The 21,857-nt window shown below is 47.5% G+C and overlaps 1 protein-coding gene and 1 long non-coding RNA gene across 2 annotated transcripts in view; one reads left to right on the top strand and one right to left on the bottom strand.

The window, feature by feature from the left end:
- The first annotated feature begins 4,072 nt into the window (after positions 1–4,072).
- Positions 4,073–21,857, top strand: part of FRZB (frizzled related protein) — a 30,703-nt gene continuing 12,918 nt past the window's right edge. The window contains 2 exon segments of the mRNA XM_025460416.3: positions 4,073–4,858; positions 11,951–11,998. Of these exon segments, the coding sequence (XP_025316201.1) occupies positions 4,378–4,858; positions 11,951–11,998 (529 nt within the window). The 5' untranslated portion in view covers positions 4,073–4,377.
- On the bottom strand, positions 16,632–19,445 carry LOC118350541 (uncharacterized). The gene is made up of 3 exons (XR_004804498.2): positions 19,270–19,445; positions 17,748–18,019; positions 16,632–17,268 (listed from the first exon to the last, which is right to left on the bottom strand). It is a non-coding gene; the product is annotated as an uncharacterized LOC118350541 (long non-coding RNA).

Below are 21,857 nucleotides of genomic sequence, written 5' to 3'. Positions count from 1 at the left end.
TCTGCCAAGCACCGGCTGGTTTCTGCACCTCGCAGGTAGTGGGTACTCAGTAAACCCGGCTCCTTGCTCTGGGGGCTCGGGGGCCGACCCCCAACCCCCCCCCCCCCCCAGAACGGGACTGGCCTCAGTCTGCAGGCCGGACGTCCCCAGCCCCCCCAAGAGCCACCGCATGTGCTTTGGGGAGCCTTTCGAAGTCCTGGAACCAGGTCTCCATGGATCTTTCTCAGGAGGGTATTGGTACATTAGTTATTTGCATTTGCACCTCGACAGCCTTCTCAAATCTTCTCAAAAATCTTTGAATTCCATCCTTAGTTCTAAAAAATGAGTTTTGTTTATTTTTAAAGATTTTATTTATTTATTCATGAGACAGAGAGAGGGAGAGAATGACAGGCAGAGGGAAAAGCAGGCTCCATGCAGGGAGCCTGATGCAGGACTCGATCCTGGGTCTCCGGGATCATACCCCGGGCTGAAGGCGGTGCTAAACTGCTGAGCCATCCAAGGATCCCCTAAAAAGTGAGTTTTAAAAGATTCCTATTGCTACGTGCAACAAAATAGCCCTTTATCTGATTCTCCAGCCACTTGTGTGTTGCCTGCAAATGATTTCGTCTGCCCTCTCTTCAGCAGACAGGGGGAAAGGTCTGAGGCAGTCAGCTGCCCTGCATGCAGCCCAGGGGCACTTTCCAGAAGGATTCTGTCCTTTTAACAACTGGTTAAATAAAACCGAGTGAATAACGTAAGACAAACAAGCCACCTATGATCCACTTCCTCGGAGGACCCGGATTCACCCTCCCTTAGATCTCTCTGAATGTGGGCCTGCTGGAAGGCGCTCACTTGGGGCTACGGCTCATCCACTAGCGGAGACCGCAGGTCACATCTGATTTGTATTTCCCTCACCATCACATCGCCTATTTTTCAGACTTCACTGTTTATTCAAATCGTATCTTATTTCTCTTTAAGATGGTTATTATTTTTTTATATTTTTGGCATTAAAATCTTAATATTTAAAGTATTGCGTTCTAAATTACATCAGCTCGCATTTCTCAAATGCCTATTTCGAAAGAAATATTAGATGAATTCTCTTCTTGAAAAAAAAAAACACACATGCCATCTAGGAGGGCAGAGGACACCCAGATGAAATAATAAGAGAAACAATTTTCAGGCAATAACGGGACAGGTGCTAAAGAATAATTTGCAAAGTTCAAGAGGAACTAACTAGAAAAATGCACGGAACCAGGCAGTGTACCCAAAAGCCTTGAGGGAGGCAGTGAAATTTAGTTTGGATTTTGATAAAGACAGATTTGGATTAGAGAAAAACGGTGGGGGCACCTAGTAGACCAAGTGGATCATTTCTGTGCCGGGGGAGGAAAGCAACCTTCATTTCAGAGACTCGCAGAACCATACAGACAATTAGCTTGTGTCTTCTAAGACTTACGATGAACCCGAGAACATTAATAGCACAGAATCTACTAGATCTACTCTTTGCTTCTTCCTTCTAATTTATGGAAAATCCCAGCCACCTATTAGATGCAGATTAGCCCCCAAAGGCTCTAATAGCCACGATTTTCCAATCCAATCCCTCCCCCACCTTGCACTTGCAGTATCTCTTTTCTTTTTCTTTCTTTTTTTTTTTTTTGTATCACTTTTCATCTAATTCATTTCTGTAATTCTTGGCTTTATTTTCTTACACGACATGAAATAACTGCAGATCAAAGTTTGCATACTTGCTAAATGGCTCGTTATCTATCATCTATTATGGGGTGTTTTTTTTTTTTTTCCTCTCCTAAATGGAACAAACTTTCTTCTGAAAAAAATTTACTGACAAACTGCTGTTTACGGTCATCTTAGAGATAAAATTCCATAAACTCAAGGGAGCCGTGATGTTTTCGGGGCTGGGGGCTGGAAGACGGCATCTCCCCGTGGGCTCGGGACGGGGGGGGCATCTTTTTCCTGCTTCTTGCTGCCTGGGAGAAATGGCTGGATTCAAGCAGCGAAATATCTCAATGATGTAGAGCAGAGGTGACTTCCTGTTTTGTTTTAGGGTTTGTTTTCCTCTCGTCTCAATGAAGGCTGTGTTTTCTGACATTCTGTAATCCTTCTGCCGAGTGAAAGGGCAGGGTGCTGGGCCTCCCCAGGTCTTCCCTCCACAATATGCCCGGGGGGGGGGGGGGGGGGGCTCATTAGTGGAGGGAGAGGACCGGGAGGGGATCTGTTTTCCATTTTCTTCTCTAGATTAAGCTACTTTGGTTGGGAAGGGTTTTCTCGTTGTCAGCGGCATCTTGATTGTCACGACCCGGGTGGTGTAAATTTCCTGCACTTTTCTCTCAGGCTTTGGGAGAAACCTTTGGTGACAAGAGATAAATAGGAAGTGCCATTTTATTGTAGTGAGTGAAATCGGGGGGGGGGGGGGGGGGGATATCCAAATACTTCAAAGCAGGTAGCTTTTCACTCTAAACCTTAAGAAGCAAAACTCCAAACGTTCTAATTCTGCAGGCAAACAAGACGAATTTTCTTTTAAACCTGTTTCTTGCTCCTGGTGGCCTACTTGAAATTATGTGCACTGTGCTGCCTCTTTCTTTTTTCTTTTTCTTTCTTCTTTCTTTCTTTCTTTCTTTCTTTCTTTCTTTCTTTCTTTCTTTCTTTCTTTTTTCTTTCTTCTTTGTTTCTTTCTTTCCTTTCTTTCTCTTTTTTTGAAAGGCAGTGTCCCCCCCCCCCCCCTTAGTTCCTCACAATGCAGACTCTGTAGTCCTGACCTTGGGGCTGATAAAGCCCCACCACTGCGTGCAGGGGGCTGTTTTCTGTGACTTGGACATTTAAAGCGACACAGCTGACGTCCATCCTCCGTCTGGCTCGGCGGGGCCGACCCGCAGAGGGAGAGCTGTAGTTTGCTTACGGAGCTATCCCCAGGGCGCGAGGGTGCAGGGGGGGTCCCAGGGGGGCAGCCTGGGGTACTCCTCCGTGACAGGTTAGCGAGGGCCTGGGGGGGGGGGCTCTTCTTTGCAGCCAGTGTGGGGATGGGGAGGAGGTGCACGTCCCAAGTCCGCGCCGTGTCGGGCGATCGCATCCTGGCAGCTTCTCGAGGCTTCCCTCCCCTCCGCCTCAGCGCGCAGCCCTGCTCTCCCCCCTCCCCGCCCCCTCCCGGGAACAGGAGCTGCCGTTCGGGGGCTGGGAGTGCACGGGGTGGGGGGGGTGCTCGGGGGCTGGGACTGCGGGTGGGGGTGTGCTCTGGGCTGAGACTGCGCGGGGTGGGGGTGTGTGCTCGGGGGCTGGGAGTGCACGGGGTGGGGGGTGAGGGCTCGGAGTGCAGGGGGGGTGTGCTCGGGGGCTGGGAGTGCACGGGGTGGGGGGGTGAGGGCTGGGAGTGCACCGGGTGGGGGGTGAGGGCTGGGAGTGCACGGGGTGGGGGGGGTGGGAGTGCACGGGGTGGGGGGGTGAGAGCTCGGAGTGCACGGGGTGGGGGGTGAGGGCTCGGAGTGCAGGGGGGGTGTGCTCGGGGGCTGGGAGTGCACGGGGTGGGGGGGTGAGGGCTGGGAGTGCACGGGGTGGGGGGTGAGGGGTCGGAGTGCACGGGGGGGTGTGCTCGGGGGCTGGGAGTGCACGGGTGGGGGTGAGGGCTGGGAGTGCACGGGGTGGGGGGTGAGGGCTCGGAGTGCAGGGGTGGTGTGCTCGGGGGCTGGGAGTGCACGGGTGGGGGGTGAGAGCTCGGAGTGCACGGGGTGGGGGGTGAGGGCTCGGAGTGCACGGGGGGGTGTGCTCGGGGGCTGGGAGTGCACGGGTGGGGGGTGAGAGCTCGGAGTGCACGGGGTGGGGGGTGAGGGCTGGGAGTGCACGGGGGTGTGCTCGGGGCTGGGCCTGCGGAGGTCGGCGGGGGCGGGCTCGGGGGCCGGGCGGGCCGGGGGGGGCGGAGCTGCGCCCGGGGCCGGGGCGCGGGACGCGGCGAGCGGCGGTGGGAGCTCCCGGCTCGGGCGGCTCCGGCGGCTCCGGCTCCTGCGGGCGCCCCCCCCCCCCGCCCCATCCCAGCGCTGCGCCCCCAGCCTGCGGGCCCCGGGCCCCGCCCCCCACGTGGAGCCCCGCCCCGCCCCGCCCGGCCCGCGGGTGAGCTCCGGCCCCGGGTGGCTCCTTAGCCGGATCCGGGGACGCGACGGTCCGGGGCGCCCGCGGCCTCGGCGGAGTCGGGTCTCGCCTCCGGTCGCCTCCCGGGCCCGGACCCGCTCGGCCCACGGCCGCCCCCGCGGAGGGTCCCAGGGGTCCCCGGCCGAGCAGCGGCGCAGCCCTCGGGGCGCGGGGTCGGGGCGCGGGGCGGGCGGCGGGAGGAGCGGGGGGCCGGGGCGGGGGCCGGGGCGGGGGCCGGGCGGGCGGGCGCGGCGTCCCGCGGGGACCATGGCGCGCGGCCCCGGAGGGCGGCTGCTGCTGCTGCTGCGCACCGGCCTGCTCGCCCTGGCCGCGCCGAGCCTGCTCTGGGCGCCCGGAGCTCGGGCTGCGGCGTGCGAGCCGGTGCGCATCCCGCTGTGCCAGGCCCTGCCCTGGAACATGACCAAGATGCCCAACCACCTGCACCACAGCACCCAGGCCAACGCCATCCTGGCCATCGAGCAGTTCGAGGGGCTGCTGGGCACGCACTGCAGCCCCGACCTGCTCTTCTTCCTCTGCGCCATGTACGCGCCCATCTGCACCATCGACTTCCAGCACGAGCCCATCAAGCCCTGCAAGTCCGTGTGCGAGCGCGCCCGGCAGGGCTGCGAGCCCATCCTCATCAAGTACCGCCACGCGTGGCCCGAGAGCCTGGCCTGCGACGAGCTGCCCGTGTACGACCGCGGCGTGTGCATCTCGCCCGAGGCCATCGTCACGGCGGACGGAGCCGGTGAGTCCCCCCCGCCCCCCCCCCATGGGTGGCTCCTGGGGGCACCGCGTGCGCCCCCCCCCCCCCGCCTCCCCCGCGGCTGCAGGGTCTCCAGCTGCGGCTCAGACTGCGCCCCCCCCCCCCCCCTAGCCATTAGGAAAGCCTGGATGGTTCCAGGGACCTCGCTCCAGCCTCGGATGTCAGTGGCATGTGTTTGCTCGCAGTCCAGTGTGAGCAATTACCTTCACCCTAAATCTGCCCTCGTCTCTATGGGGTAGATTGTTCCCGCACTCCAGCCCCGGGTGGCTGGGAAGCTGCTGAGGCCCCTCCACATGCCACTCACCTGCAGCCCTTTTGTGAGGGGCACAGGGGTGAAAGGGGTTATGCCCAAGGCGGCTGTCACCATTCACCCGTGCAAGGGCATTTTAATCGCCCCCCAAGCTCCCCAGCCCGCTGTTGTGCTCTGCAGACCCGGCCCGAACACCTCATCTCATGCCCTTTGTTCTGCATGTGCATCACCCCCGGGTCCCTCGGGGTGTTCCCCTGCCCCCCAAGAGCTTGCCTGCTCTCCGACGGTTAATGGAATCAGTCACAAGTGGTTTTCTCACAACTGTTTGGTCTCATTATGACAGTCGTGCCTCTGAAGACCCCAGCGAAACCCAGCTCATGATGGTTCATTGAACTCTCGCTCTGTACCCCTCCCGCGTAGGACCCCTCAATTCAACTTGCACCCTTCATATAGTTTCATATATGGATATATTTATGGTTGGTGGTTGGTCTTCTTTCATCCTGTCCGGGGAGGAACTCTCTTATTAGATGTGATGACTTGATTGCCTCCCCTGTTCATTTCCTGGGCATCTCCCCCCCCCCCCACTTCATCTGCTTCTCAAGTTGTTCAGCCTGTGCTCACACCCTTAGTCCATTTCTAAGGGATGGTTCTTGGCTGTCAGAGAATTGATGGGGAAAAACTGCTTTCTGTGCACAATGACCCGCTCAACATACAGTGAGCAAAGAGGCGAAAAGTACTGCAAACCCAGGAACAGAAAGATTCCAGAAGCTTTTCGATCATCCCCTCGCTCAGTGAGTCGGGCTTCTAAATACCTGTTGTCTTGCTGCTTTTAATCAAGAGCCCAGAACGGGCTGTGTGCTCTAAGCGGGGAGGAATGTATTTCTCTGGGCTAAAGGAACACTCTTGAGCCTTTGTACTCAGTAAAGTCACAGGCTGTGCGGATTCTGGAAAGTTTGCTCAGTCGCTGCCCTGCTTTGCCAGGCACTTAGAATCAGTTAGATGCAGGCGCTTCGCTCGCTCGGGCCAGCGACTAGGAATGGGGTGGCGATGGTTCACTCTGAATAGCTTTCCTCCCCTTAAAGGAAAAGACTTGTTCTGAAACCTCTCTTGGAGACGGACCTGGACCTCAGACGAGCGAGGTTTGGCAAGGGTAACAGCTCTCAAAAGCCATGGTCAATATGGTTGGGAAGCAGTTTCCTTAAGTGTCCCCGAATTACCTATCATTGGGGACCAGATGCAGAACAATTGCCTCATTGAAGCCCTCAAATAGGCCATGCATGGAAACAATTTGTCAGTATGTGGGACCTGGTTTCTGAGCTGCTTTAAAATGCCATAATATCCACTTTGTTGACAGCATCCTTGCTAGAAAAATAAGTAGGCTTAGGTGGCAGTTGGAACCATATTTTTATGACCGTCTCCCTTTTTTTACCACAACCTTCAGTGTGAATCAGAGAGCCTGGTGGCAGGAGGGGTGGGGAGGGGAATGGAGAGCTGGATTCCAACCCGAAGGGTCTCCTGGCTTCCGAGGCCAGCTTGCTAAAAATTGCATTCCCTGTCCTGGGTCAAACTGTCAGGCACCTGGACTTACTTAGTCACTACCATATGTGGCCGGTTTAATTTACAACGCAGTATACTCTTTGGTTCAGCGGGATATGATAGTTCCCGAAGCACTTCCCCCCGCCTTCCTTTAGGTATAAACAGAATTGCTTATGTTTTAGGATTAGAATCCGGGCTCCGAATACGAAAATGAGGTCTCCCTGAATAAAAGGGGCCACCCTTCGCATTCCTTCAATGCCAAGAGGACTTTCAAATCCTAGCGTTCAGGGATCTGTTCCTTCCTAGCACAGTATGATCCCACAAACGAGTCTAGGCCCCTTTACAAAGCAAAGTCTTACAGAAACGGAGCAGTGCTTCAAACTACTCTTTGCTTTCAAAATACTAAGGGCCAGGGTACATTTAAAAAAGAAAAAAAAAAAAGCTCACATCCTGACTATTATGGACAAATTTATATGGAACTTGTTCTTTGTCCACATTGTATATTTATCACGGGGTTGGGGCTTCCTGCGGCTGCTGCATCTGAGGATTCACGTCCTCTGTTCAGACCCCTGGTCCCCTCTCGAGGATGGGGGGGCGAGCAGGGCGTGGGCTCGGAGCCCGCAGACCAGGTGCTCAGTCTGGACCCCTCTCAGCTGTCATTTTGGGGAATTTCTGTAACCTGAGTGAGCTAAAGTCTTCGGACGTGTGCGGGGCCTGGGAGATGAGATGAAGCAGCCTGGTCCCTGGGGCGCGGGCCCTGACAGACTGTGCTGCTGCTTCTCTGTTTTGCCCTGATAACCGTCCTGATTACCGTCCTTCCGTCAAGATGAGGTTTTCTTTTTTTAAAGATTTTATTTATTTATTCATGAGAGACACAGAGAGAGGCAGAGACACAGGCAGAGGGAGAAGCAGGCTCCATGCAGGGAGCCCGACGTGGGACTCAGTCCCGGGTCTTCAGGATCACGCTCTGGGCCGAAGGCAGGTGCTAAACCGCTGAGCCACGCAGGGATCCCAAAATGAGGTTTTTCTTTTTTGAAATGGTCCCCTGGTCAGTGCGGATGCAGCCTGGAGCTTTTGTCACTTCGGCTCTGGAACGCAAGCTTCACCCCCGGGCCCAGTGGGAAAGCGGATCTTCCTGCTGAACCCGTGAGCCTCAGGTTTCATTTTGCGCGATTGACCCGGGTCTCAGGCACCGGATCGAGTCCCTGGGGCAGCAGCGGGAAGGAGGAGAGAATGAGCCTGATGGGCGTCTGCTGGTGACAAACAGCGTGTCTGGGAAGCGCAGGGAGCAAGGATCCAAGCACACGCGTGGTCTGACATGAGCGGCCGCGGCTCCCGGCCCTGGCCCCGGCCCCGGCCTCGGGCAGCGCCGGTTTCCGGGCCGCTGTCAGCCTGTCACCCCGGCCCTTGCTCGACACGGTCCTCCGGGCCCGTCCCGCCTGCTGGGCCGCCGTGGGGTCACTCCTCCGCGCTCCCGGAACAGGCCGCCCTTTCCTTCGCCCTGGTCTACAGCTATTTGAGGGGCCAAATACCAAGAAGGCAGAATGACGTCGTGCGAGGGCCGGAGAATGGAATGGGAAGGACAAGTGGAGACTCCGACTCAGGCGCAGAGAGCACGGTTCTGTGGTCCCTCCTCACGGGAGACACTGCGGGGCGCTCTGGTGGCCCAGGGACGCGGGTCTCCGAGGGCCGCGGCTGACCTGCCCGGTGGGCATAGAATCTTGGGTAGGCCCCAAGCCTTATTTTAAGAATTCATTTTTTATCTCATTACTTTAAAAAAAAAAAGATTTTATTTATTTATTCATGAGAGACCCAGAGAGAGAGGCAGAGACACAGGCAGAGGGAGAAGCACGTTCCCTGTGGGGAGCCCGATGTGGGACTCGAACCCGGGACCCCGGGGTCACGACCTGAGCTGAAGGCAGACGCTCAACCACCGAGCCACCCAGGTGTCCCTGTTTGTCTCATTCCTGCCAAATTTCCAAGTAGTTGTTGCGATAAGTAGCAAAACTAAGCTGTGCTGGGCCTTTCCCCTTCCAGTAGGTGAATAGAAGGACGGACACACGGACGTGACTAGTCCAGAACTGGTCTCATGTGCGCGGTTTCGCGGGTTTAGAGCGGGGGGCCCTCCGTTGGAACTCCGGCTTGGCGTGGCCCTTAGGCCCTGAGCGAGTCGGTGGAGAGCGACGTTGGCAAGAGGAGGATGGAGGAGGACGGAGGCGCCGTACCCGGGAAGCGCCGGTAAATGGCACAGCAGGACGGCGTGGGAGTTAGCGACAGCAGCCCGCTGGGCCACCGGGTCCTGGCAGGAGCGGGATCGGCTGCAGCGACAGGCAGGGCAGCGGCACCCCGTCCCCCTGCTGTTGGGGGGAGCGGCCTGGCCCTATGACGCCTGCTGGCTGCGCCGCCTGCTCGTGGGAAGGAGAGCAAGGCCAGCTCCGGGGACAGGGGGTCCAGCAGAGGCCACCCTCCGCCACCCTCCGCCACCCTCCGCCACGCTTCGTGTCTCCTGAAGAAGGAAGGGACTCGTAACCTAAGACGAAGAATCTGTCGCTGGCCCTCAGGCTGCAGTTAAAGGATCAGGTTCTGGGCATTGTCGCTTGAAGCCCCCGAGAGCTCCGAGGCGGCTGCGGGCAGGGGTTCCAGGACAGACAGGTACGTGCTGCCCCTTGGGGAGGACCGAGCAGGTCCCAGGCCCCCGTCCGACCCCCAGACCTCAGGGGCAGCGCCTCGGAGTGAACTCTCGTCTCCTTCCCCGCGTCGGCCGATGCTTCCCTCTGTGTTGGCTCCAGGCCCCAGAGCCACCCTGATTCTAGCACCTCCCCCTTTTATGTTATTTAAAATTTTATTTATTTCTTTGGGAGAAGGAGCAGGAGCAGGGGGAGGAGCAGGCTCCCCGCGGAGCAGGGACCCCACCTGGGGCTCGATCCCAGGGCCGTGAGGTCAGGCCCCCAGCCATCGGCAGCCCCCGCTTGTAGCCCCGCGTTCAAGTGTCCCTGAACCTGCTCTGAATCCAGTTTCCTTCCTTTTCCACTGCGGCTCGTTCAGCTTGGGCTTCCAGTGGGTCCCCAGGTCACGGGTCCGGGGCAGTAACGGCTTGCTGCCCACAGCCCGATGCCCTCTGTGCAGAGGGTGTGCTGCTGACATCGGCGGTGCCTCGGCCCGGCCTGCATGGGCCTCGCCCCCGCCTCTCTGGGTGCAGCTCCCCTCTCCGTTAGCCTCGCTGCAGGACTTGGGGGCCCTCGGTCACAGCCGCAATCTCTGTCCATACTTGTCACACATGATACTTTCTATTTGGAACCTGCCCCCGCTCCCCGACTTTCCCCAGCAGCTTTGGGACTATTCTGGAAACTTCTGTGACTCCTCCTAGAAATCCTTGGGGCGTAAAACCCAATAATGCCTACGAATAATCTTCACTTAAGATGACTTTCTCGGAATGCCTAAGTTCAACTTTCTGAAAACAACTTTTTTTGGATGATTTTTGATCAGATAACTTTTTTTTTCTCTTAAAATTCTAACAACGGATACCTAAATGCTTTTATAAACAGAAATATCTTCCTGTGACTAAGAGTGAGAGAAGAAAACCATTTTCCTACGTTCAGCTATATCAAGAGTTTTCTTTCCCCCGGGAGAAGAGATTTATTTTTCATTTTTCTGTCAACATTTCAGGACTTAACAGTTATTTTACACATGGATTAATATAATTTCTTCACTTACAGAGAGCTCATTTTTTAAAAAAAGATTTGAGAGAGAGAGAGTGCACGTGTGCACATGCGCGAGCGGGGCAGGGGCAAAGGGAGGGAGAGAATCTCCAGCAGACTCCTCGCCGAGTGTGGAGCCTGGAGGCAGGGCTGGATCCCAGAACCCTGAGATCATCACCTGAGCCGAAATCAAGAGACAGACGCTTAATCGACTGAGCCACCCAGACACCCCCAGAGAGATCATTTTTGTATAGATCGTATGTGTGTAACCATGATTATTGGACATTTTCAGGAATAAAACCATTGGCATGTTACTCTAACACTTCATTTATCATGAAGAAAGTCTTTGAATAGAATGAAAGTCATTAAATTAATAGCATATGACTGAGTTGAACCTCACGTTTTAGAATCAAGTATGTGTTGCCTGGTGGTTACTGTCTTTCCTTGTATATAGCTTTTTAAATACCAGAAGAATAACAGCTAAGGAATTTCTTTAAAAATTGAAAAAAAAAAAAAAAAACAGATGATGATTACCAAGCCTGAGAGAATAATTCACTAATTGTAATTTTGAGTGCTGTTGTCCTAAAATGGTGTTTAACCACTCCTTTTTAATCATGATACATCCTATGAAGAAAAAGGACAGAGCAAGGATGGTATTTCCTGTTGGGATCAGTGGATACTCAACTCCTATAACATGAAGTGTTAATGCAAAATTAAAGCTTGCGTAGGAGTACGGAGTTGAAGTGTCCATAAGAATCTATAACTAGAGGAATCACTGAACTCTACCTCTGGCCCAAGAAATACATCGTATGTTAATTAATTGACTTTATTATTTTTTAATTTATTTTATTTTTTATTTTTATTTTATTTTATTTTTATTTTTATTTTTTTAATTGACATAAAATAAAATAAAGTAAAATAAAATAAAATAAAATAAAATAAAATACTATATTGCTAGGGGCAGCAGGTCTCAGCATGGTGTCTTGCCGAGGCCTCAGTCACCGGAGGCTGCTTTCTTAGCTGGAACACAGAAGAGCTTTATACTCTTAGTCATCGTTGCCACGTCCGTTAATCGCGCTGGCTTGAGCGGTCCCAGCATGATGTGCTTCCTTTCTGCTGAGGGACGGTTTAGTTTACAGGCAACAAAGGGCATGAGAATGCATTCTGGGTGTTTTCCTTAGGCCCTAAGAATCTAAGTACATGCTAGGAACGCATGAGGCGTCTATTTGTTGAAGAGATGCGTTTGCTGCTTTTGGGTGTTGGGTGAGGACTTAATATGTGTGTGGACTTCATCGTGTCAGAAATTTTGTGAGACCCCAAAACTTCTTAAATCCTGAAATTTTATGCGTAGTCGGTGAGGATTCCAGAGAGAGTGTCATCCTTTAATCACACAAAAGGACCGACGGTTGTCCTTACTTGACCTGTAAGTAACAGAGAACCAAGCTCATGTCACTGATAAGAATCGACTTCCTTGAGGCACCTTGGTTTTTTACCCAAATTAAACTCATGACTGAATTAGACTTTTATACGGGAATTCTCGAAATAATAATGAATAAATGATAATTGCTTATTCTGTCTGTCACCTTTCAGATTTTCCTATGGATTCTAGTAACGGAAACTGTAGAGGGACCAGCAGTGGTGAGTATACCAGTACCTTCCTACTTTTCGTTTGTGTTCACATGAGCCTTCGTGACCTATCTACTCAAGTCTCATTTGGGTACATTTGTGCCCTACGTTTTAAAAGTAAACTTAAAAAAATCACTCATATTTTATTTAAAACATTAGCATTTACTAACATTGATGTTTTCTCTTGGTCATTAAAAATTGTGTGGATTTTGTGAGTTCTGTGGGTATTAATGCAGGAATAGATGTGCGTAACAGCCACCACAGCAAAGATACAGAACTATCGTATCCCCTCAGAAGAAACTTGCTCATGGTGTCTCTTCATCATTACAAGCTTCTGCCCCCCTTAACCGCTGGCGATCACTGATCCCTCCTCCGCTCTAGCTTTGTCTTTTTGAGACGATCTTATACATGGAATGGTAGGGTCTGTAACCTTTTGAGATCGGCTTATTTCACTTGTCATAATGCCTTTGAGCTTCATCCAAGTTGGTGCTGCATGTGGCACTATGGACTCGTTGCAATTGCTAAAGATTTCATTGCTTGAGTCTACTACCGTTTGTTTAGCCATTCAGGCCTTCGAGGATTATCGGGCTGTTTCTAGTTTTGGTCAGTCATGGGTAGATCCACTATAAGCATTGGCATAAAGGTGTTCGAATAAACCTGAGTGTTCATTTCTCTAGGGTAAGTAGGAATAGGATTACTGGGGCTATATGGTCAGGGTGTGCTTAATTTTGTAAAAAACGGTGAAACTGTTTCCAAAATGGCTGTTCTATTTTACACTTGGGGTGTCTCAGATTTCGAGTTGTTGTGCATCATCTGGCGTGTAGTATTTTCAGGTTTTATTTTTTAAATCTTAGCTATTTTGATAGCTGTGGAGTGCTAGTTCACACCCCTCAAGGTAGTGCCGTATCCTGGCTATAAAGAACCATTTTTTGTTTCATCGATTTTCTCTGTTTTCAAATTTATTGGTTTCTGCTCATCAGTATTTCTTTCCTCTGCTTGTGTAGGACTTTTTTCCCCCTTACGGAAGTTTAGATTATGAGTTGAGACTTTTCTTCTTTTCTACTATAGTAATTTAATGCTATAAGTATCCAGCTAAGGATGGCTTTATTTGCTTCTCACAAGGTTTGATAGGTTTTATTTTAATTTTTCTTCACCTTAAAATATTTTATAATTTCCCTTGAGATTACATTTTTGGCTCTTGAATTACTGAGGATTGTACTATTAAATTTGCTGCTGTTTGGAGATTTTTCTCTTTGCTTTATGTTGTTATATTTTATTCTAATTACCTTAGAGAACATACTTTGTATAATCTTGATTCTTTTACATTTGTTAAGGTTTATTTTATGACCCAGGATGTGATTTATCTTGGTGAATGTTTTATTAGCCTTCAGGAAAAGAATACATATATTCTGCAGTTGTTGGCTGGAATGTTCTATAATGTCAATTAGATTAGTTAATACTGTTGTTTAGTACTTTTATATTGTTGCCCATTTTCTGTGTATGAGAGCTATTGATCACTTTGAGATGAATGTTTAAGTCTCCTAATATTGTAGTCTTTTCTATTTTCTTTTCAGGGCTGTCAATTTTGGTTCATGTATTCTGAAGCTCTGTTGTTTGGTGCATTCACAGTTAGTATTTTTATGTCTAATTAGGGAATCGACCCTTTGTCATGTAATGTCCCTCTTTACCTCTGTAATTTCCTCTGCTCTAAAGTCTTATTCCTTGGTATTTAATATAGCTACTTTAATCTTCTTTTGATCAGTGTTTTCAAGGTATGTCTTATGTCTTTATCTTTTTATTTTAACATACCTGTATTACTATGTTTCAAGTAAATTTCTTGTAGGCCTGGAATAATTGGATAATTTTTTGGTAGGTATTGATTTCTTTGTCCATTTTACCAATCGTTATCTTTTTTTTTCTTTTTTACCAATCGTTATCTTTTGATCAATGTGTTGAGACCATTTACATCAATGTGATTATTGATATATTTGTATTTAGATCTACCATTTTATTATTTGTTTTCTGTTTGTTCCTTCTCTTTTCATCCCTGTTTTGTATTTCCTAATTTATTTTGGATTAGGTGAATGTCTTTCACACACATGCACACATATATTTTTGTGTTATATATATATTCACAAGGTGTGTATACATATCATGAGAGTATATACAGTTGTATTTTTTCCAGACATTAAAAATGTTTTTTAAAAAGATTTATTTATTTATTTTGAGAGAGAGAGAGAGAGAGAGAGAGAGAGAGAAGGTGGGGGGGAGGGGCAGAGGGAGGAGAGGGAGAGACCGAATCTCACACAGACTCCTAGTTGAGCATGGAGCCCATTGCATGGCTTGATTTCATGACCCTGAGATCATGACCTGAGCAAAACCAAGAGTCGGATGCTTACCTAGCAGAGCCAGCCGGGTGCCCTGACTTTAAAAATGTTTTAAGCAACTCAATAGGAGAATAGCTTACTGTGTTTACCCAGATGTTTTTAACTTCTGTTGTTTTCCCCATTTTCTAGTATTCCTTCTGCCTGAGGAGCATCCTTTAACACTTCTTTTAGAGCAGTTCTGGTGGCAATAATTCTCTTAGTTTTCCTTTCTCTGAAAGTGTCTTTCACCTTCATTCCTGAAGGACATTTTCCACTGGATATAGACTTCTGGGTTGGCTAGTTCATCCAGTGCTTTAAAAAGTTATTCCACTTACTTCTGTCCTCCGCGTTTCTCATGGGAAATTGGTAGTCATTCGAATCATTTTTCCCTGTATATAATGCATCAGTTTTCTCTGGTTGCTTTCAAGACTTTTTCTTGGTCTTTAGTTTTTAGCAGTTGGATTGTGCTATGTCTGGACATTTGGTTTCTTTGGGATTATCCTGTTTAGAGTTAACTGTGTTTTTTGAATCTATAAGTTTTAGCATTTGTCAAATTAGGGAAGCTTTCAGCAACCATTTCTTCAAATACTTATTTTTATAACACATTCTCTTCTATTTCCAAGTCTATGATGATGTGAATGGTAGAGCTTTTGTTGTTGTCCCACAAGTCTCAGAGGCTCTGTTCATTTCCCTCCCCAACCTTTTCTGTTTGTTCAGATTATATAACGTCTCTTGGTCTGTTTTCAAGTTCATTGACTCTTTCCTCAATCATGTCTGTTCTGCTATTGAGCCCATCCAGTGAATTTTTAATTTCAGTTATTGGAGTTTTCAGCATTCAAAATTTCCACTTGGTTCTTCCTTGTATCTTGTATTTCTTTGTTGAGACTTTCTATCTTTCCATTCATTTCAAGAGTTTTCACTATTACTTTTTGGAGAATTTTTATAAAAGCTGCCTTGAAATTATTGTTGGATACCTTTAACATTTGTGTCATCTGATTTCTTTTCCCCATACATTCTGAGATTTTTCTAGTTCTTCATGTGCAGAATAATTGATTGCATCCTGGTCATTTTGATTATTATGTTCTAAGAAATTTGGTTCTTGTTTAAAGTTCTATGAAGAATGTTGATATTTTTGTTTTAGCAGGAGTTGATCCTGCTGGGTTAAAGCAGCAAATTCTGACTTGTCTTCTGTGAATTGTGATTTCAGTACCAGTTCCATTCTCAGTCTTTGCAATGCCTTTCAGGTCCATCCCATGTGTATCCTGCCCAGTGGCCAGTGTGAGATCAGGGCAGTGACCTACCGCATGGCTTAGTTTTCAAAGTCTATAGTATACTGTTTCGTGTCAGATTCATATATACCCAGGGGTGAACCTACCAGTTCATAAACAATTTTATGGATTTTTAATTTCTAAGTTCTTCCCTCTCTGTGGTCTTCTCAGTACTTTTCAGTTCCTTGGGGGCTCTTCTTTTTGGTCCTTTGGCTGGAAAGCTGGAGCTTTACTTATCCCACTCTGTGACTGACTGCACCTGAGGCCAGATGGTGGGAGGACAACGCAATGGAACTTTGCCCCAATCTCATTTTTTTTCCCCCAATCTCTTGATACTACATATCTAATCAGAAGAGAAGGTTCTCCAACATCAGCAGTTTAGGATTCTGAGGGCTTCCCTTGGTGCAGCTGTTGTCAGCACTGCCCCAGGATTGCTTGAGGGCTGGAATACAAGAGAATGGGGTGTTAGAAGACGCTTTTCCTACTTTTGATTCTTTTTTTTTTTTTTTTTAGATTTTATTTATTTATTCATGAGAGACAGAGAGAGAGAGGCAGAGACATTGGCAGAGGGAGAAGCAGATTTTTCGCAGGGAGCCCAATGTGGGACTCGATTTCAGGACCCTGGGATCATGACCTGAGCGGAAGCCAGATACTCAACTGCTGAGCCCCCCAGGTGTCCCACCTGCTTTTGATTCTTAGCTAGAGGGCCTCTCCTGAAGGACTCTGCTGCATGATGCCCGCTTACAGGCTATGGGCTGTGTTGAAACTAGGCCTGAGGAGACCAGAGAGGGAAAAATTGATGAACCTATTGCCACTTTGATAGTATTAGTCTTCTTCCCCAATCTCCTGCTTTTACTAGCCGAGTGCTTAAGTAGTTGCTTCACGTATTCTGTAACTGTGTTCAGGGGGAGAGACATGGTGGCATCTAGTTACTCCGTCTTTCCTAAAATAAGCATTCAAATGAAGTATGACATATGTGCAAAAAACATGTCATAAGCACGTAGCTCAGTGACTTGTCACAAAGTAAACATTCTTGTGTAACCACCACACAGATCAAGATACATACCGTGACAGCACTCCAGAAGCCTCCTTGTACCTCTTCCAAATCACTGCTTCCATCCTTTTTCTCCAAGGGTAACTACTAGCAGAAATTCCAATAACATCTATTAATTTTGATCTTTTATGAACATATATATAGGGTGTGCCTTCCTTTGCTCTTCATTACCCTGTGTATAGTAGTTCTTCTGAATTTTCAGTGCTGTATAGTATTTTATCATATGAATATACCACATGTTATTCTAATGTTCTTGGAATATTTAGGTCGTTTCTAGTTTTTATTTTTATGATTAATGCTGTATTTGCTCTTATAAGAATGTTATAACTACAATTAATTACTATATACCTTTTCATTTCACGTTCCTCTAGTAATTTGCACTGATTTGGGTCTCTGCGTCCTGCCTTGTAAGGTGTCTTTTTTTCTTTAAGATTGATTGAGAGAGAGAGAGAGAGAGAGAGAGAGAGAGAGTCCTTCCCCTCTATGGCCTTGAGATTAGTGGGAAGTTCCTTTCTACATTTGCTTTCATTGCTGACTTTGCCTCCACAGTCCACACATCCATTCCTTCTTCATATCTCCTTGAGTTCTCAGCACCTGCCATTCAAAGAGGAAACAACAAATAATGGTTGCACTTCCAAAAAAAAGAAAGAAAGAAAGAAAGAAACCCAAAAAAACCCAACTTTAGTTGTCTTTCGATGTGTTGAATCCCTGTCCAAATAAAAATATTTAATGGAAGAAAAGCAGGAGGAATTAGGTCATATAGAGGCTGGAGAAGATGCTGGTGGTGGGAGGGCTTAAGGGAAGATCTAAGAATGAGAAGATTTCCCAGTGGAAAGTAGTCAATCTGGTTTTATTTGTAGTAACTAATCAAAAATCAGCTTTGAATTTCGACTTTTCTCCTGACCTTGTTAAATACCATTAACTCCATACTTCTCTCCAAAGTCAAGGGAAAACAGAAACGTAGAAGGAAAAATACCATTTTTTTCTTTCTAAGAATCACATGCCTTGAAACTATTAATGCTAAATTAAACAAACTACTAATATCAAAAGAATCACTTTAATTGTTCATTTACCTGTTCATCCTCTACAAGAATCATTCCATTGAAATGACCTTAGATCGTGACCTGAGCCAACATCCAGTCAATGCACTCAGGTGCCTCTGCCTTGTAAGGTGTCTTATATGTGGAAGTGGAACTTTTCTTTTATGGAGTTGTAAATAAGTTTGAAATACCAATTTTCATTAGACTGCAGCAGTTTTCACCGTTGATTTCCAATGAATATTGTTAAGAGTGACAGGTGTTCAACCGGAGGCCATGTCTGCCAGAGGTGTCCCACAAACATTTATCTGTGAAAAACGTAAGTGAGTGAAAATGATTTATTTAGAACGATTTCATTACCTTCTTGATACAGTTGAGAATGTTCTTGGAGTGTCATAAAATCACCTGGAAATTATTGGTGTCCAGTGATGGTTCTATTTTAATGATCACCCCTACTTTATATTTGATCAAAACAAACCACAAGGCTCATTTGTATAGTACAGTTGGCTAAGTCACCATTTTTGGCAACTGCATGCGTGTGCTATCAAATGGTCCAGAAGTTATAGTTAGAATAATACAGCCCTTCAGTGTGTAAACGGAAGATGGCATCAACAATACTATAAATAATATATGAAAATAGTTCAGTGTGTAAAACTACCTGGAATGAACGTAGTTTCCTGGGTTTAGGGTTGACTGTTCCTCTTTTACCAATGTTTTCCTGTTCCCTGGTATAATGGGAACCATGAAAACAAACCAGCAAACAGGCAAAACCAAGCTCATTCTGCTTGTAAAAAAAAATGTACTGACATATTCACATGTTCTGCAAAGAAAATATAAATTATTCACACGCAGAAATTCATGCCTTGGAAAAATGGAGCAGCCGAGGTTGACGAAACAAGGAATGAGGAAGATACAAAAACACTGTCACCCACATGTCCCCACTTTCAAAAGTGTTAAGCTGTTTCTGCTGGAATTTGGAAAAGAAATTCTTTTATTCCAGTTAAGTTATTCTTTGCCTAGAAGCTTCATAATTATTTTCTTTTCTTACCTTCCTTCCTTCCTTCTTTTTTTTTTTTTTTTGAGCTAATGACTGAACAGCTTCCAATCTGTGAGTATGTTTTATTTTGTAAACCCACTGTCCCACTAAGGGGTGCATCACTTCTAGTTTCCATAACGTGGAATTTGGGGAAAAACAGTTCTAGTTTTATTCCACTGAGTCATTTGGTCTGTCAAATCAACACCGAAGATTAAGGCAGGTGCTCCAGGGGTGCAATGAAAAGATCTATTTTGTATTGAAAGAATTCTCTCAGTTCCCCACTTTGTGATGGTGACTGGTTTATGAATTCCTATATTTGAAAAACACAAAGTTTCGGGGGGGGGGGGCAGATAGCGCTGGCAAATTCTGACATGAGCTAATTGACATAAGCATAACAGAATTACTTTACTGGTTGGTTTCCAAAGATATAAAATCAGACTGTACTGACTCTCGGTTTCCTTCTGATACATATTCAAATCCGGGAGACATCAGCAGCGTCCCCAGGGTAAGGTGGGCACTCACCAGGTTTGCGCTGGCCTCTCCCTGCCTGTTCAGGGGTGCTTCAGAGAAACTCCCCTGGGTGGCTGAGTACTGGGTTCCCAGTTGCCTGCACCTGCCAGGCCGGCCCCAGCTCCCCACTCTTGGGGTGGCCTATGCCCGGCTTGGGTAGTATAGATTCACTCTCTCTCCTTCTCCAAACTTCTTTCCTCCCCTTTGGCTTCCTCCTAATTTGGGGAAGGAATTTAGGTTTTTTGTTTTTTTTTTTTGCTTTGGGTGCACATGTGTACTGATTCTGGCAGCTAAATTAACTTGGGTGCAATGCCTGCCCTTTATTGGGAAAAAATTAGGATGGATTAAAAAGTGGTCTATTTATAAATTCACAGTAGCTTCCAAGTAGAGGCGCTTTTTTTTTTTTAAATTCTTTGACACTTGACTCATTTTTATTCCTAAGCATTCTCCTCTTTGAGCTGTTTGCCAAATTGTACCAGAGCTTCCCCTGCCCCCCAGCCCCCCAGCCAGTGCAGGCCTCCGCTCCTCCCGCCTTCTGGGGGCTTCTTCCCCCTGGAGCGCCCAGCCACAGGGGCTCAGCTCTCCCTCCCCTGACTCCCCGGACCGGGTCTTATCTCTGTCAGGGGCAGAGCCCGCAGTTCTCCTTGGATAAACACCTCTCCCTGAGTCACCGGGCTGTACCTCAGATACAGCCTCGTTAATAATTAAGGCTCTCTTTGTATCGCAGATTTCCTCCTGGCAACTTTCTTTTTTAAATGTGTGGCACCATTGTTTTCTCAGGTCCCCAGGATTGAAACTTCAGAGTCCGTTTGTTGGTCCCTCCCCCCCCCACTGGCCCTTAGAAGGGCCACTTCCTCCTACCAGGCCTCCCGAAGGCCAGGACTTGGGAAGAGGGAGTGAGCAGTGACTGCACCCCTGGGGGCTGGGGGAGGTAGATAGATGGCTGATGATCTTTTTTTTTTAAAAAAAGATTTTGTTTATTTATTTGAGAGAGAGTGCTGGAGGGGGAGAGGGAGCAGGGAAAGGGGCTGAGGGAGAGGGGGAATCAGGCTCCCCCATAACACTTCCAGTCTCATGGGAGAAAGTAGACAGATCTCATGGACTACCCATATTTTGTGCATCCCCAATGATTCTTAGATCCAGAAGTGTTGTGAGGGACAGTTTATTTAAAAATTTCTGAAGGCATAAATCCTAAAGGAATACACTAAATTTCCTTTTCTTATTAATACAGGGTTAATCCCCTCAATCTTTTTATTTTTTTTAATCCCCTCAATCTTAAACAGTTCCCTTTTACAAAGTACAAATTACTATGAATAGAGACCTTTATTACAACATTTGAGGTTTGTTTTGTAGGCTAAACTGAGCAAGGGTTATTTTTGCTTTTTAAAGCCTCGTTACATTACCTGTGTTCACCAGTCAGCTGCATCGCCTTCTGCACATACTGCTCTTATCCAAAAGGAAATCTAATAGATTCTTTGCCTTATGCATACGACTGGGAAATAAAAATTATTCTAAACATGTAATGAACAGCTGCTAAGCCGTGGCACACTTCAGTTTATGGAAAAATGAAAGGAATGTCTCATGAATTTGTATGTTCCTGGCACTTTCTCGATATATAACTCACTTACAATAAAAGGCATAATGAAGCGTGTGCCACATTGAATTTTGGCAACTGTATACGCCTACGTGGCTCTCACCGTGATCAAAATAGAGAGCATTTCTAGCACCCTAAGGATCCCTCCGGGCCCAGTCACCCACCCCACTGTGAGGCAAGCACAGGTGTCGTTTTTTGTCACCCTACATTGGTATCCGTTCTTCAGATTCATGTAAATGGAATCATATAGAACCTATTCCTTTGTGACTGGCTACTTTTGTTTTGGGGTAATGTTTCTGAGATGTATCCATTTCTGGGTATCATTATATTTTGTGGAGTAACGTTCCCTTGTGGGACCGTAATACCAGTGTGATTTCTCAATTCTACCTTTTTCCATATAGTTCCCCCCAAAACCAAGTATAATACATATTCTGTCTCCAGGGGAAAAAAAAATCTAGTAGATTTTTATCTTTAAACGTGAACTTTTAAGTCTAAACTTTAATTTTTACACCAACTTGCAGATGATTTTCTGTTAGAAAAATCGTCTCTTCTGCGTCATCAACCGCTCTTGAATTTGCATAAAATATCTTCAGATCTTTTTGGTTTGTTTATGTATGACTCCTGCTAAGAGCTAACGTTCAGTGAATGATTTACTCACTAATAGGCTCTGCGCCAAATTGTTTAAGTGAATTATTCTTTAAATTCTTAACAATAACCCTACGTGGTAGATAGACAGTCGTCGTTTAGACCTAGGCTTTGCCGAAGGTAACCGGCCCAGGGTCACACGATGGGAAAGGCATGGAGCTGGGAGGCAGACCCATGGGCCCTTAATCACTTTGTCATATTCTCTTACATTTTAATACGTATGAGAATGGTCACATATGTGATCATTTTGGCTTGCTAAGCTTGATCCTTCAAATTTGGAATACGTACATGACAATTCGAAGGGACTCCTTGCATGGGGACAGAAATGAGCTTGGTCCACCTGGACCAAAACAGCAGAATC

This window comes from Canis lupus, chromosome 36 (assembly GCF_003254725.2).
Source record: "Canis lupus dingo isolate Sandy chromosome 36, ASM325472v2, whole genome shotgun sequence".
NCBI lineage: Eukaryota > Metazoa > Chordata > Mammalia > Carnivora > Canidae > Canis > Canis lupus.
This window is presented reverse-complemented; position numbering and strand designations above follow the sequence as displayed.